The sequence below is a fragment of the Primulina huaijiensis genome, chromosome 3 (genome assembly GCF_012295235.1).
Source record: "Primulina huaijiensis isolate GDHJ02 chromosome 3, ASM1229523v2, whole genome shotgun sequence".
Lineage (NCBI taxonomy): Eukaryota > Viridiplantae > Streptophyta > Magnoliopsida > Lamiales > Gesneriaceae > Primulina > Primulina huaijiensis.
In genome coordinates this window covers 5,978,951-5,995,104 of record NC_133308.1, presented here as the reverse complement: position 1 = coordinate 5,995,104, position 16,154 = coordinate 5,978,951, and the positions used below count along the sequence as shown (strand labels likewise).

Genomic DNA, 16,154 nt, shown 5'->3' with positions numbered 1-16,154 from the left:
TAATTGCTTCTATTTTTTATTTCGCTTTTTTCATAATCTGTTAATTTAAACACTGGAGAAAAATCACTTCTCGTCTGCACACACTCCCTGACCGATGGATCCAACTTTATTTTTTGTTTCTTTGCCAAACAGATGCTTACAAGAATATCCATCCACCGACTGCTTGGGGATTAGATAACAAGCTCGGATGAGGATCAATGGATATATACTGGGCGACCAATTCGAATTTTAGAGAAATCTACACGTGAACTTTTATTATTACCTCCAACGGGAAAAAAATAACTTTGAATTAGATACTATAAAATGTTGAGGTAAAAGAGTAATATGCAGACTCTATGCCATACGTAATCAATACGATGGATGCTACCTAAACTAAACCATGTCAATGAAAAAAAAAACAGATGAACAAGTTTTTCTATCAGATTTCAGAATCCAGTTTCTATGATCATTTCAGCAGCGGCAGCCATAGCACGAGGCCCGCTGATTACCAGAAGGGCCACAGCCAGTTCCTCCTCTTTCCACTGTTTAAGTCCCTGGCTAACTCTCTTCAAAACTTCCACGTCAATTTCAAGCATCCAAGCAGGGGTACAGCACACCATCAAACTTATGTATCCTGTTACATACGCCCTCCATGTTGCTTTGTTACAGCCAACAGATATTTTACCATCCAGGGCACTTGCTAGGAATTCCAGGTGTTTTTCAAGAACCTGGGGTCGTCGTTTAGATGCAGGTGATGCCAAATCCACGCCCCAAGCAAATGTTCCAATGAATAAGGTGAAGTATGCAAGAGCATAACCACACATCATAGCAACCACTCCTCCTTGTTCCTTATCACTCTTTTCTGACGAGTGGATTGATGATATCAACCAAGAAGGAAGAGTTTCTTTTATTAACAATTGAACCAAATTTAGACCACCTGTAATCCATACCAAAGAAGCAGCCAGGGAAGCTGCGATCTTAATCTTCATCATTGCAGAAGCAAGAGATACCTGGCCGTATTTCATACCGTATTTGGTTTTCTTCAGATCCTCCATTTTCTCTGCCGAGACCCCACTATTTGCAATGTCTCTGACTGTGTGCACCAGAATACATACAATTTCTTCGGTCATAAACATAACATTTCTAACAGCTGGATGAACTCGTAAGTAGAGTAATCCAGGGGCAACAGCAGATAAGCCACCGATAACATGGGAACCGAAGCCATGGCCCAGAAGAGCACCAACCCCACCATTGCTCACCACAGGTGAAGACTTTAGTCCAACTGCAGTTGTGAAGCAGACTTTTAGGAGTTGAACCGCAGCATCACTATTGTGGTGGAACACAGCTTTTGAGGCAGAGAAGACGAGAAAGTCGGCCCAACGCTTTACTTTTTGAGTCCATAAAGCAGCTATTATTGACATACATGGCCACGGACAACATATGCCTAGATTGCTCAAGGCTGGGCCAACCAAGTTTAGAAAACGATCGGTAGATTTGTCGAGTTTATAGGTTATCGTGAGGCTAACAAGTGCTGCCAGGGGTAATGGAATAGTCACTGCAGAGCTTCCTCCTAAAGAAAAATTCTAATCAGCATCATATTTAATGAAAAGAGAACAATCATCATTCCATTAGAGAGAATCTTCTCTTCTGCAAACAAGAGAAAATTAGAAGGAAAATTGTGGGGAAAAGACACCTTTATCACAGAACCGAAGAATTCAAACAGTAGCGAAAGTTTCAAAACCATGTGCACGAGAAATGCACAAGGAGACTTTCTTTAAGGATTTAATATTTGCAAACAAATAAATGCGCACCTACAGAAAGACATGGGACATTAACTCCAGTAGCAGCTAAAGTTCTGTTTATCCGTTCTTCAATTATGGATAAATTTGCAGCAGGGCTCGGCCAGTCTGATCCATTCATGAAAGCGGGCTTCCAAAGACCCCGAGTCACTTCCGCTGAAAAGTAACTTACGATTGTCGCCAAAGAAGCAGGAAGAAAATCAGCAAGATCTTTGAGCCCTGAGATGGATACATGATGGTTAGTTCTACATACAAAAATAAACCGATAATTTGGATAAGAACAAATAATATCATAACCAAAAGTAAGTGGGCCATAAAAGCACAGACATTCAGTTTCCAATAGATATCTTATGTGAAGTTCCTAAAAATAAACATGAGATATTCAGTTACATCAAATTAGAGTAATATAGAAGGTAGATAACTATTTAGAAGCAGCTAATCTCTCAACTAAAAAAGAATACGTTCAATTATAACCAGAGTACACATAGCTATGCCAACGAGATCTTGTTTATTTATATCCTCCTGAGGTACAAAATGAAGTCATGTGAGCAAAACAAATGTCATTTCACGTGGAAGTAGATGGGTTGATAAGCAGACAATAGTATATTTCCAAAAGTCGACATATATCTTTAACAAGGAACAAAGAAAAGCAAACGTTATTTAAATAGTACGCATTTTTGCAAACCAGTGGTCAGGTCACGCGGGGAGAGTTGCCCATGGGCACAAGCAGTAAGGGCGGCATCAAGTACAAAAGGAACTGCCTCAAGAATATCCCACGCAGGTAATTTAAGACAAAAAGAAGAATCATCAGTTCCAGATGCAGATGAGCTGCTGCTTCCAGAAGTTGGAGGAGTAAGTGGCTGACCACCTCTGTACATTTTTCTAAACATCATGTTTAAGAGAGCCTCAGCAATCTGATGAACATAATTTCCAGGAACCAGAGCAGAAAGAATAGAAGCAATACATTCCTGATGCTGCCTGTACCAACACTTTAATTTTGGAAAAGAATCCATGACTATGGGCTCGGTCAAAGATGGACATGACAATCTTGACATTCCACTGGTTTTATTATGATTATTTGGTGGATTCTCCGATGATGCTAACTGGGAATTGCGAACCAATAAGAGATATTCGGGAGTTAAACGGGATCTGACTGGGGTGAAATCTCCCATCACATTATCCAGAGGTGGTTTATCAAATCTCCAAAACCTCAACAGCAGAGAAAATGCGTTTGAAAATACAGCATGGGAAGAAATTTCCTCGCCGGCATTTAGAGTCCACAACATATTGGGTGCACATGAACCAAAGACCTCACAGATTGGCATCAACGAAGCAGCAAGCTGAGGAGCCTGTGAAAAAGTTGAGATATATTTATTTTAAGGGCACAAGTGCTTAAAATATAAATTTCAGTTTAACGTGTTCCCAAAGAACCTGAACTAAATTGACATTTCCCTTCCTTTCCTTTCAATAAGTTTACTGTATTGAACCTTTATCCTATTCAATATTTATCTTAAACTCTCGACTAAAGAAAACACAAGAGAATATTATAAGAATGCAGTTACTAAACAGGTGCTAATGTTCTCTAATAGCAGTCCTAACTCTATCCTTTATGTAACAAAAAGTGTTGAGTTTATATGGTAAAGTTTCACGGTTTTGAATTTGTCGAATTTTTATGAAAATTAAGTATACAGAGGAAGAGTTAACAAATGGAACTGGACCTACCAAGCCGTGCAAGGAAAATATCTGGACACTATCGATAGAAGATATTCCGACAAGAAGAACGTTCAGAAATGGAGCATAGCCTATCAAATTGCTCTCGCTTCCAGAAAAATCTGTAGGAGCAGCAGGTGAAAGCAATCTGGTGATGAAAGTGGCAGTATGCTCCTGTAAATATTGTGAAAAAAAGTAAGTGAAAAAGTGCATAAAGTTGTGAACAAAAACATGTAAGAATATCTTGTCTCATTGATCTCCTTTTCTTGCCCATGTCATTGTCCATTTGTTGATTGTAATGTGAAATGAATAATGGAATCATCCAAGTAAGATTAACACAATAGGCACAAACATATGTTCAAATTTAGCACAAACTTTCAAATCCATCACCTGTACATTCCAACCTCGACTAAGGGAAGCCCCACAGAATATTTTTGCAGCAGAAATCTTCTGGTCATCTGAACTGCTGACAGCAATCTCGTACAATCTCTCAAGCTCTACTAAACTTCCATAATATCCAATAGCCCAAAATCAGTTGAGTTTCCACTGGGATATATAAAAAGGAAGAGCTAGTACCACTACTTTGATTAATATAGAATATAAGCTTGATTTCAGTTTGCTTACTCTACTGGAACTAATTAATGTAGAAACTCTAATTCAGTGGCCTTATCAATGGTGAAATTCAAAAGGGGGTATCATTCAACTGCTGAGACTGCAATGTCCTACTACCATAATAAAAGAATAAAGTTTAGGGTTATACTGAATGCTATATCATCCAGATTTTGATTCCTGGGAAACATTTACTAGAGCTTTGGTGGACTGACACCCTGAGCTAAATTGATGATTGTTTGATGTCCCACACTGGATTAAGTTTTTGGGAGATGTACATATGAATTAGAAAATCCTCTTCCAATAAGCTAGCTTTTGGTGTGAAGTTATGCTCAAGTCCAAGATCTTAATATGATATATGATTTCAAACTCATCGTTATGTGTTGGACTGCCTATATGGGTCAGCCACTAATGTTTTGCAAACTTTATACTTCAATTGTTCATTCACGGACGTGAGAGGCGTCTTAGATGTCTCACACCAGCGGAATTAAGTTCTTGGGAGTTGTATACATGGACTTTGAAAATACTCCCTCCTTGAGCTAATTTTTGGGTTGGAGGTAGGTCCATGTCCATGATCTTAACAATAACAAGTGATGAATTTGGTGGCCTCAACAAATTATAATATTTGCACACATTACCAATTCATTTTTCCCTTCCCCCAATCAAAACAATCCAGAAAGAAAATAAGCAACAAATAGAGTTGCCACGGCCATATTTATAAAGATTTCTTTTGGTGACTTGCTATTTGCATTCCTTGTCCTATAAATTTCAACTTTCATCGAAAAAGGGCCATGATGTGACCATGATCTAAAGAAGTAGATCTGGCTGAAACTAGAAACTACAAGAACCTAACTCTTCTGAGGTTATTTTGACTCCAAATTAAAGAACAAATTTTAAAAAACTGCCATCTAACCTCGTAGCAGGAGTTGATACCAATGTGTTTACGATAATAGGAGTTAAAGGTGACCCTTTCATTAATGAGGACCAAGCAGGCATTTGACCAGCAACGCTTCGAGGAGTTTGGTTGCAAGGACCTTTTACATATCCAGGCCATAAGTATGCTGATGTGTCCAAAACATTTCTAGCAATGCAAGACTCAACAATGAGGTGCCGAAGGTCCCCAGCTGCAACAATCGTGAGGAATTAAAAGAAACCCGATGGACCATCATGGCGTAAATGACAAACATAAACTAGGAGAGATGACAACTATATAAAGTACATCATTGCACCACAGATCCCTCATGCTCTCCAAGACCCTTTCTCATCTTTCAATGGATAAAAAATACGAGGAATACAAGGACACAAGGACAAGCATAGCAAGGAATGAAGGGGAGAGAGTAGTTACTTTCATTTTCTCAGCTTAAAAGCAAGAAAAAGAATGCTCACTAAGCAATAACTGATGAAGTATCAAATCATTTATAGGCTCCTAAGAGTTAAATCAATTGCACACAATACTCTCATTCAATTTCAATTATCTCAGTTGATAGAAAGCAAAAGAATTAATGAATTAAAAAAAGATCTATTTATAAATTAAAAAAAGATCCGTTTATAAATGTAAAAAATATTTCAAAAAGTAAATTTCAAGATAATCGTCATGCAATGCTACGAAGTTAAGATGTTAAATAAAGTAACGAAAGAGTCGATAGAATAAAAATTACTCACGGAAATTCAAGGGAATGTCATTCAAGTTAATGCAATCAATGTTTGCACTGCCAACTGTAAGGCCAGAAAGGAACACCAATGCTTTTGCAGCAGCTTGATTAGCCAGTGAACTAATAAGTGGTGGAGGACACAACAATCCTTCAAAATCATCCAACCGTTGAAGGCTGGAAACCAAGTCTTGATGATACTTTCCCACGGGTGGTACATCTTTTTTTTTATTGTAGGAGCTTTGCTGAGTCTCAGTAACCAATATAACCTCATCCTCTTTAACAATATGAACAACTGCAAGTACCACGACAGACAATAGCATACACAAACAAGTGTCAAGGCGAGGAACAGGACCCTCACTTGGATTCCTCTCCTGAACAAATCCAAAGGAGATATGTCAAAATACTAAACAATTTCTCGAGCAAAGCTCACAAAAAGTGAACCATTTTCAATGAATTAAAATTACTTTCATTCAAAGGTAAATTCCCAAGAAACTTCTCACAATGTCTTCAAATAGAATACAAATTGATCAACAATATAGTGTGCGAGGGGAAAAAACGATGTCGATTACTACTTCACAGACTAAAATAGAATCCCGAGTCTTTGCCCAAGACTTGGCTGGAAATCATAATTCATTTCAAAATAATGTCTCGCTTGCACTCAAAATCAGAAAAGATGACACTATAAATATTTTGTGAATAAGTATTGGCCAACTTTGTGCAATACAGCAAGAATCTGGAATCAGTGACCATAAGAATTTCCAGGACTTATGTTTGCATCATTCAACAGAGTTTTACTTGACTAGAGCCGATAAACAAAAGACAAATAGACGAAACTCCAGATTCGAACAAGGCATCTTGTATGTTTCATCTATTTTCATTAAACTCTTACTCTCTGAACAAGCCGTAAAGCCGCAACCCATAAACCCAGAAACGTATCCTGCCAAGTGGTCTGATTCACAGCCTGGAGAGACTTGACTAAATCTGTCATACCAAACGTCAGCAGATCTATACTTGTGTAAATAGGTTTAGAACCGTGATTTAAAATATGTACCTGCAAGAGTTTCAGCAGCACTAGTTGTCAACACTTGAATTCCATCCATTGCATCTTCTAAATAAAGATCTATTGGAAGCCACTGTTCTGATTGAACAGTACCATGAGATAGGCTAGCAGAACACAAAGGTGACCTGGCCATAACTGTGTGAAACTGTTGTCGTGAGTTTGTTCGGCATTCACGAAGCAAGATTTGACGTGTATCAGATGTTAACTGCAAGAGTGACTCTGGAGAGATAATCTTTGAGTTTCTTAATGACGATGAATTTGCAGCAAGCAGTCTCAAATGTTGAATGAAGCATCCCCAATGCATTGGCCTAAAAGAAAACATATGAATGCATGCTATGTAAAACCATCAACAGTCCAACACCTCAAATTTCTTTGGCACGGGGAAATGAAACGTCATCATAGAATGCATATAGAAACAGACTCTTACATGTTTCGACGAGCCAAAAAAAGGATTTGGGAAGTCACTTTGTTCTGAAAAAGGTCAGCAATTATTTCAACAGCCATAACAGTATTAATTTTACTTAATGCTGCCTGACTTTCCCTTCTCTTCCCATCAAAGCTATCAACATAGTCTATTTCCATATCTTGACTCTTGATTGGCCACCTAGATTTCTTTTCAGGCGTGAGTTCTAACAGACCTTCATCATCAAGAGATGCATCAAGAAGCTCCCATACAAGTGCAAATATAAACTCAACAACAAGAAGCCCTGGTTCAGAGGACTGCACTCCAAACATCTGATAAAATTGGAGGACCTCGTTTATGGACTCCATAACCCTGAAATTGGATACTGCATTCACGTTATTTTTGTTACTAAAATAAAAAGTTATTCTAACGCCAAAGCGCATGGTGTTCATCTTATATAGCAATGTCGAATAATTGAAATGGAAAAAAAAAAACCCCAGTTTTTGACTAAATGACCAGACTCCAGAACGATAGGAAATTGTGCAATCATATTTGGCAACATGCCATATAATCACCACCCACTCAAAACAATAATTTTTATGTGAAAATTCATCATAGAAAACATGATTTTCTTACACCAACATATCACCATTCAGAAAAGGAACATACAAAATATGATAACTGTCTGACACTTACGTTGCAATTTACAAAGCTCATATATCCAGAACATCAAGACCCAACGAGAGAGAACTTAAAGCGAGATAAAGGGAAGATCAACAGATTCATACTTGTGATAATTGGGACCATTAATTAGGGACGGCAGTGAAAAGGAATATCTTTTAAGAAGCTCCATATACAATCTATATGCGACTGGATGCCACCTCCTACCCGGAATTACCCTGCATAACAAGAGAATGAACATCACAGATGTTGCACAAAAGTACAAGGAAAATATTAGGTTCAATTGTGCTTCTATGTTCGTAGCACACAGTCAGAGCTCAGACTTTAGACTTTGTTAAGATTTAAGAACAGCACAGACACGCATTTTCTGCACGTGGCAATCATCCATGTGTATGATAAGCATACAAAGACAAGAAAATTAGGCCCAATTCTGCATTTAACCATCGTGTGAACATGCATTCATGTGAGTGCGAGACATAAAGCCGTGGTGGAGGGGGAATCATCAACAAGATTAATTCATACCTAGTGGAAAGAAGGGCGAGAACCAGCATGGGAGGAACAACACGAATAGTTAAAGCCTTCTCGAGGAACTTCCATGCTATGGGGACGTTGTTTGACCAGCAAATGTGAGAGACAAGGAGCTCCGCCACTTCGATAGAGGGCAAGGACATCCCGGCGGCATTAAGAGTCGACGACATCTGCATGACCCATATCAATGGGTCTGTGCCCCTCTCCTGAGCCGCCTTCGTCAAGTCCAAGACGCAATCCCATGTCCTCTGCGACCCCGACGCAGCCGCCGCCGTCATATGATCTCTCAGTTTCAATACCTCCGGAGAGTTTTAGGCAGAGTTTGTAGATCTGCCCTTTTTGAATTGAAAACAGAGAAGTTGGAGTACAGCGCGCGCGTGGGCGAATGAGAGCAGCACCAGAACTCTTTTGAAACTGTCACCGCCCTTCTAGAAGTAGAAGTCAACGTCGGCCCATTAGTAAATTGCATTGGACCCCACGGTTTCGGTCTAATTACACATACGAACGATATGATCGGGAATAGCGGAAACTGACCCAATGATCAACCAATCCAAATCAAACCAAACTGACAGTTTGAATTGATTTTTAGTTTATGATCGGTTGGAAATATTATATATTCAGTCAAATCAAATCGAAAAAATTGGTCAGTTTAAATATAAAAAATTCAAACCAAAATATTTAAGATATTAAAATTTTGTTCTCAAATAACAGTAGAATCTTTTAGATAATGAATACTTATTATTCTAAATTATAACATCGTCTTCGTACACTACTTTATTCAATATTTTTATCTTTTTATGAGTAAATTGGTGATAAATACCTAATTAAAACACTGAATTTGTGATCAGTACCCACGTCATAAAAGTTTATTCTGCAGTCCCTCCCTCCAATCTATTTTTTTAATTACTCCCCGACTCACTCTTGACCCATTTTATGGTTTATATTTTGAGATTTCCTATCATTAAAATATTTGACTTTTAATTTATTACCTGTTCNAACCCGCCCCGTTTGGGGCGGGTTTGGGCATATTAAATGGGTCATGAGGTGGGTCTCGGGACCAATTTTTCAGACTCATCTGAGTATGGGGCGGGTCACGGGTTCTATAACGCCCGCCCCATATATGTGGATATAAATGATAAATTTGATAAATATTGGGATAATTGTCATACTATGATGGGGGTTGCTACTGTATTGGATCCTAGATATAAGATGAAGCTTGTTGAATTTTATTTTCCCCTAATTTATGATGAAATATCACAATCTAAAATTGATGGGACTTCGTCTATTTCTAATATTGATGCATATAATATTAATATTTTAGATATGTATGATAAATTTGTGGCTTCAAGTTCAAGCCAAGCTGCGTCAAAATCCCTAACCGAGTTGGATATGTATTTGGAAGAAATTGTATTGCCACAAACTCAACATTTTGATATTCTTAGTTGGTGGAAGACGAATGGGGTCAAATATCCAAATTTACAGAAAATGGCAAAGGATATTTTAGATATTCCTGTGTCAACTGTTGTATCTGAATCTACTTTTGCAATAGTGGAAGAATAGTTGGTCCTCATCGTAGTAGGCTTAATCCAACGACTTTGGAGGCATTGATGTGCTCACGAAGATGGTTGTGAGGTGAGGTGGAAGGTTATTTTGTTATTGTACCTTCATTTTAATTTTGTTACTATACTTTTTTCTCTTTAAATTACATTTTTTTATGGTTTTAAATTACAGTTTTATATTTTCAATGTACTTTCTCTCTTTAATTTTGTAGGNATTTCTCTCTTTAATTTTGTAGGTAATTTTTCAAGTAATTACCAACTTGTCCCACCATTCTTGATGAAGAAGAAGATGATCCTGAAGAATGTGTCTGAAATCATGCTTACTCGCTGATTTTATATTGATTTGTTTAAATTCTGTTATGACTTATTTTTGGGGATGTCAAGACTTTTTTTTTGGAGAGCTAGTAACTCTTTTTTATTTAATTCATTATGTTATGAAAATACTTTGTTTGTTATTATTAAGTGTGGTCGAAGATATGAATTAGTTTTCTATTGTGTTATATTTAGAGGCTTGTTTTTTTTCATAATTCAATCATGTGATAAGAAGATTACTGTTTTCATATAAAAAAATTCGGGTCTCATGGGTCTGGCGGGTCTACCCGGCCTCATTTCGTATACGGGGTGGGGAGGGTTTGAAGAATATTTAATCGGGGTGGGGCGGGTAATGGGTCCGAGTTTTCTTCATGGGGCGGGTCTTGGGTTTAGCCATACCCGCCCCATACCCACCCCATTGACATCTCTAGAGTCGTTCCAAATATGAAATCCAATTTCTAAATCAAGCAATGTAAATCTTGAATCACTGGTTAGTTATAACTTCATCGGTAAGCTACAAAAACTAAGAATTTAACTTAAGAAATTGAATGAAAAAATTGTGAATAACAATCAAATCAATTGTGCTATTATGCATTGAAATCATCATCTTTCGAGCCTATAATTTAAAATAAAAGTTATAGAAATATATTAAAAACTAAGGGAATTAAGGTCATAAAACTGGAAATAAGCGAATTAAAATTAATTAGAAATGTTAAAATTTGGATAGAACATTTTGCTTAATTTGTTGATTGATGGGTTGTGTAGCCCTCTTTCTGATCACTCTGCTTGCTTTTGTTTGTATTTTTCTAAGTAGTTTGGCCTATTTTCAACTACTATCACTGATCAAGGATCTTGGCTAAACTTCAATCTTCCACGATCATTTCTTCATGAGTCAACTTTCTTCATTGTGGGTCATGGCTCAACTTCTTCGTCGTGCGTTGAGGTCTGACTTCTAAAACCATCGAACCTTCTAATTTAATGGGCTTTATCCTATCGAGCCCTAATTTTATTCTTGCTAACATAATTTAGGCCTAAAAAATATCCCTAGTCAATTTGGCCAATTTAGCTCTATATATAACCACGCTTACCTTAGCTCATTTTTCTCCAATTTGTGAAGAGATCCAAAATGGAAAGATTGGTTATGTACTCTTCATCACATGTCTCATTTCTCTATTGCTCCTACTTTCAAACTCATTCCCTTTTTATTTCAAGAAAACTCATGTTTGCACCTTTTTTTTTTATTATCAACCCAAGTTCTCATCGTTCTTTATCACACTCTTGTAAAGTTGTTGATTTATCGGTGATGGTTTCACCTACAAGGCTAGCAAGAATCAAACTTCTCATACTCGTCGTGAAGCGATATTGCCTTCTCCATATATCCATATTCAATCTCCCTCACATACTCCAGGAAATTGATAAACTCCACTTACATTTGCATTTAAGGTGTTGATGGTTTTTCTGAGTGCAAACGAAGCATGTATATCACATATCTCTTAATGGTTTACTATGAACAATCTCTCCCAGTATTCTGTCAATAGAGACTCTTTTTGTAATACCCACTTCTTGCACCTCAACAGAGTGGCTTCCTCGGCATACATATACAGAGCTTATCCTATAGATTGTGCAACTTCTATGATGATTCATGTGTTACAAGAATTGCACCAACACCAAGGGATTGTGCAGCTCCAGCAAATTCACTAAGGTTGAGGACCCTTTTCTAGAATTTCGGCAAGCCATAAATCATAACTAAATTGATTAATTTCATCCACAAAGAAGTGACAAGTACCACATTACTGACATCATATAGCATACACAAATCATAGAATTCAAGAGATCGATCCAGATGATGAATTGGAACGACAATCAAAGTTCCAAATCTATCATGTATCCGCCCGACTATCTTATGAACTTGGCTTGTAAAATTTTAATATTTTGGAACATCATTCTTGCTGGCACTACAATTTGCTACAAAACTACTTCATCCCTCCAATATGGTTTTTTTGGAAAAAATTTCAAATTCTAGAATTTTTTAAGGATTTCTTCGATCATGTCAAAGCGATCCACACTAAGCATTACTTTCTCCCTAAAATATTTATTTCAATTCTTTAATTTTATCCTGAACTTGAGGAACTTTACAAGCACATATGAACCTTTGATTCAGAATCAATGCCTATGGAGAATGCAACCACACGAGCTACTCTTCCTCGATCTTCTACACCTTTTGGAATAGTTTCAAGTCCAAGAATATGAATACAAGCCCTAACGAAATGTCTAGCATAATCATATGTATGGAAACCAACCAAATCAGCAGCTAGCACTGCATGAAGTAGCTATGATCGAGATGGAAGAGTCCGGTGGATTTCAAAAGATGAAAATTGGGTATGTACATACCATACCACCCAACTTTAATTCTGCTATTATGTTATTTTAGGCATTTTGGGAAGAACATGAGATGGCAATCATGGCACCAAACAAATATCTCTTTTTTCATAGTGTTGGTTAACAACATCATAGAACATTTGATTTACCTTCTTGTATGCAGTAAACTGCGGCAAAAAACTCAGAGTTTTTACAAGACGGTCTTCTTGTGGAGGTCCAAAATATTGAAACATAGGATATAATATGTTGTTGCAATAGTCACAGCAGTACTGGTGAACATTCTTTTTATCCAAGGAAACATGTATGGATACTATTATTCTCAGCAGACCATAATATTCTTATTTTCCAAAAACTTTTTCCATTTCTAGCGTAAAGAAAGAGGTCTTCTGGTCATCGTATCTACATTTTTAGGAATGTATTCTCTTATTATTTTGAAATAATGATAATGATAAATTTGAACATCCATTAAAAGTACAAAAATATTTTTTCTAAAGGGTTTCCACGTTTATAATATAGTAACAATTATTAAATTAATGTCATCCCACCATTTTCACAGTCCTGTTCCGTCGACATGAATATTCAATGTGGTGAATGTCTCTTTTATCGTATTCTGCAGTCCACTCACCAGTTATTTAAAGTAATACTTTCTCTTCCACACAAAAAAAAATATCGTGAAGATTTATCAATACCAAACATGATTGTAGGGGATAGGTTGTCATGTTTCATATAATTCACTTCGTTTTACTCATACGGGTGTGTATCTAATTTCACCTCTTTGTTCGATGTGTAATGTTGTTCCTAAAGATTCCTCGTGCTCGTGCTCGTGCTCGGCGGAAACTCATTCCATTATGGTCAATGCTAGATGCTTTTCCTAGGGTACTTTTGTCATGGTTTGTTGAGGAAAGGAACTAAATGGTTTTGGGGGAATCGAACTTAACTTCTATTATGGTCAATGCTAGATGCTTTTCCTAGGGTACTTTTGTCATGGTTTGTTGAGGAAAGGAACTAAATGGCTTTGGGGGAATCGAACTTAACTTCTTTAGGGATTTTTTTTTATTAACATGAGAATAGAACCCACACGTCTCCCTCATACGGGAGAGGTTTGCGCCAAACCATCTAAGAGATGGTTGGCTTCTCTAGGGATTATTGAGTAGGTAGGGCAAGTTACAATTAATGCCTAATGCATTATATAGTATGAAACATTACTCTCTGCAATCTTCATATATGGTGATACACACAAAGAAGGTAGAACTCGGGTAGGGGTGTCAAAATTAGACATGATTCATCAATCTGACACGGTTCAATCCGAAAAAAATCAGGCTTGAGTTTGGAGTTTTCGAGTTTAGGTTCGAGTCAGATCGGGTTGGATCCGATAGCTGACCCGAAAAAATGATCGGGTTGGGTTGGGGGTTGACCCGAGTTAACCCGAAAATTTTAATTTTTTGTAAAAAATATAATTAATAAATATTACCTACATTTTTATATATTGTATGTCTGAAAAAATATTTATTGTATATTTATATCATAAATTTTCATAATTTAATATTTATTTTGTACATTTTTTATTTTTTAAACAATTTGTTATTTGATTTAGTAAATATATTTTATTTTTCTATAATTAGACTTTCAAATTTAAATTATATATATGAGTGAGATTTTGTTATTATGTGTTTAAATTAAATTTTTTTTAATTTTATTTGATTTTTAAAAAAAATTCAAAATCGGGTTGATCGGATTGATTCGGATTCGAGTTGATAGTTTTTGGAGTGGCTCGGGTTCGGATTGGACAATTTTTGAATAGTACTATTGCTCAATCCAACACAACCCAACTCACCCGAGTTGACACCCCTAAACTCATGTCATCTTAGGAATCGTGCAAGAGGACATCCAAATTAAGATATTTCTCTCAACCAAAAAAATCTTAAATATGAAATAACTATGCAGAAGCTACGTCTAACGATTTTCAATTTTAAAGATAGATACATATTCAAGTAAATTACTTTATATTCCAAAAATAAATATAATTAAATAATCTTTTCCCTTAAATTTGCACAGTTTTTGTTTATAATATAATTTCATGGGATCAAATATTAAACAAACTAATACAACCTCACAATCCAACAATCATAACCTGACTATATTTATAAAAAAAAAGGTTAATTTGGATTTTTTTTTTATTGTTGTAGTTGATGTTAAGACAAATAACACGACTTTTCATACAAGATTTGGAGAGATGAGAGATATCTTATTCGAGATCAGTCTATATCAATATAGATTTTGGGAAATTGATTATTTTAGTGTATTTCAAAGTCGTAATTTTAAAAATAGCTTTCTTTATTATATAATTTGTATTATGTCTTATATAATTTAAAAATCCTAAAATACCATTTTTCTATGATCACAATACCCTTTTTCTATGACCACACATGTTCCATTTTCTTGATTTATTTATTTAATTATCTATTTTTTTAAAGAGTTGATTTAACATTTGTTCTGTTTTATTTAATTTATAAGATATTTTTTTTAATACTACTTACTTATATCAATAAACATATTTTAATAACATTATGAATGGTTAGTTTGAATTAGTGCATACGAAAACAACAAAGTTATAATATTTTAATTACGATTGTTGCTCATGAAAATAATCAAGTCAAATATTAAAAAAATTAAAATCAAAATTACAGCAATCAATTCTAAGCAATATATTCTAATGATTTGACATAAACAAAATTAATAACAAACTTATTTTGTCATAACCCATATACCTACTCACACAGTAATATCAATATAAAATCATTTTTTTTACTTAAAAGTTAAGTGGAAAAAAAGAAATTCATACTTGTTTAAAAAAATAGGATTGATATATTTCACAGCCGCCTCTATACGCACGAAATTGATGAGATAATAAAATAAGAGAGATTTACCTAAATAGACTTTACACAATTGGTATAATCAATTTTAGTCTTCATTTAAATTAATTTACCAAAATAATCTTTTTATCATATCAAATTACAAAGATATCTCCTATCTTTTAAATCATATTCACTATCAATTTATTCATCTCAAACTCTTTATTTTATTATCTCATCAATTTCGTGCGTATAGAGGCGGCCGTGAAATACATCAATCCTATTTTTTTAAACAAATATGAATTTCTTTTTTTCCACTTAACTTTTACGTAAAAAAATTGATTTTATATTGATATTACTGTGTGAGTAGGTATATGGGTTATGACAAAATCAGTTTGTTATTAATTTTGTTTTTGTCACATCATTAGAATATATTGCCTAGAATTGATTGCTGTAATTTTGATTTTAATTTTTTTAATATTTGACTTGATTATTTTCAACTTTGTTGTTTTCGTATGCACTAATCCAAACTAACCATTCATAATGTTATGAAAATATGTTTATTGATATGAGTAAGTAGTATTAAAAAAATATCTTATAAATTAAATAAAACAGAACAAATGTTAAATCA

The 16,154-nt window shown here is 35.4% G+C and overlaps 1 protein-coding gene and 1 pseudogene across 2 annotated transcripts; both read right to left on the bottom strand.

Moving 5' to 3' along the window:
• Positions 1–270: 270 nt before the first annotated feature.
• On the bottom strand, positions 271–8,857 carry LOC140973364 (mediator of RNA polymerase II transcription subunit 33A-like). Of its 2 annotated transcripts, none has more exons than XM_073436088.1 (12): positions 8,416–8,857; positions 8,001–8,111; positions 7,237–7,584; positions 6,801–7,117; positions 6,639–6,730; positions 5,760–6,120; positions 5,011–5,221; positions 3,879–3,993; positions 3,501–3,662; positions 2,464–3,127; positions 1,791–1,997; positions 271–1,549 (listed from the first exon to the last, which is right to left on the bottom strand). In XM_073436088.1, exons 1-12 carry the CDS (start codon positions 8,697–8,699, stop codon positions 426–428), a joined length of 3,996 nt encoding a protein of 1,331 aa, XP_073292189.1. In that variant the 5' UTR covers positions 8,700–8,857; the 3' UTR covers positions 271–425. The 2 variants fall into 2 exon arrangements, with proteins under 2 accessions (XP_073292189.1, XP_073292190.1); XM_073436089.1 differs by having other exon boundaries at positions 7,237–7,597; positions 8,416–8,633.
• Positions 8,858–11,353: 2,496 nt separating this feature from the next.
• LOC140972089 (alpha,alpha-trehalose-phosphate synthase [UDP-forming] 1-like) lies at positions 11,354–13,244 on the bottom strand (annotated as a pseudogene).
• Between the last annotated feature and the right edge of the window lie 2,910 nt (positions 13,245–16,154).

Excerpts from the sequence above, each read along its gene's own strand:
- LOC140973364 (XM_073436088.1), bottom strand. The coding sequence starts at position 8,699 with ATGACGGCGGCGGCTGCGTCGGGGTCGCAGAGGACATGGGATTGCGTC. Across the intron at positions 7,585-8,000 it reads AATGGTCCCAATTATCACAA|GGTTATGGAGTCCATAAACG; the intron begins GTATGAATCTGT and ends ATCCAATTTCAG. Across the intron at positions 6,121-6,638 it reads CTTTACGGCTTGTTCAGAGA|GAGAGGAATCCAAGTGAGGG; the intron begins GTAAGAGTTTAA and ends GGATTTGTTCAG.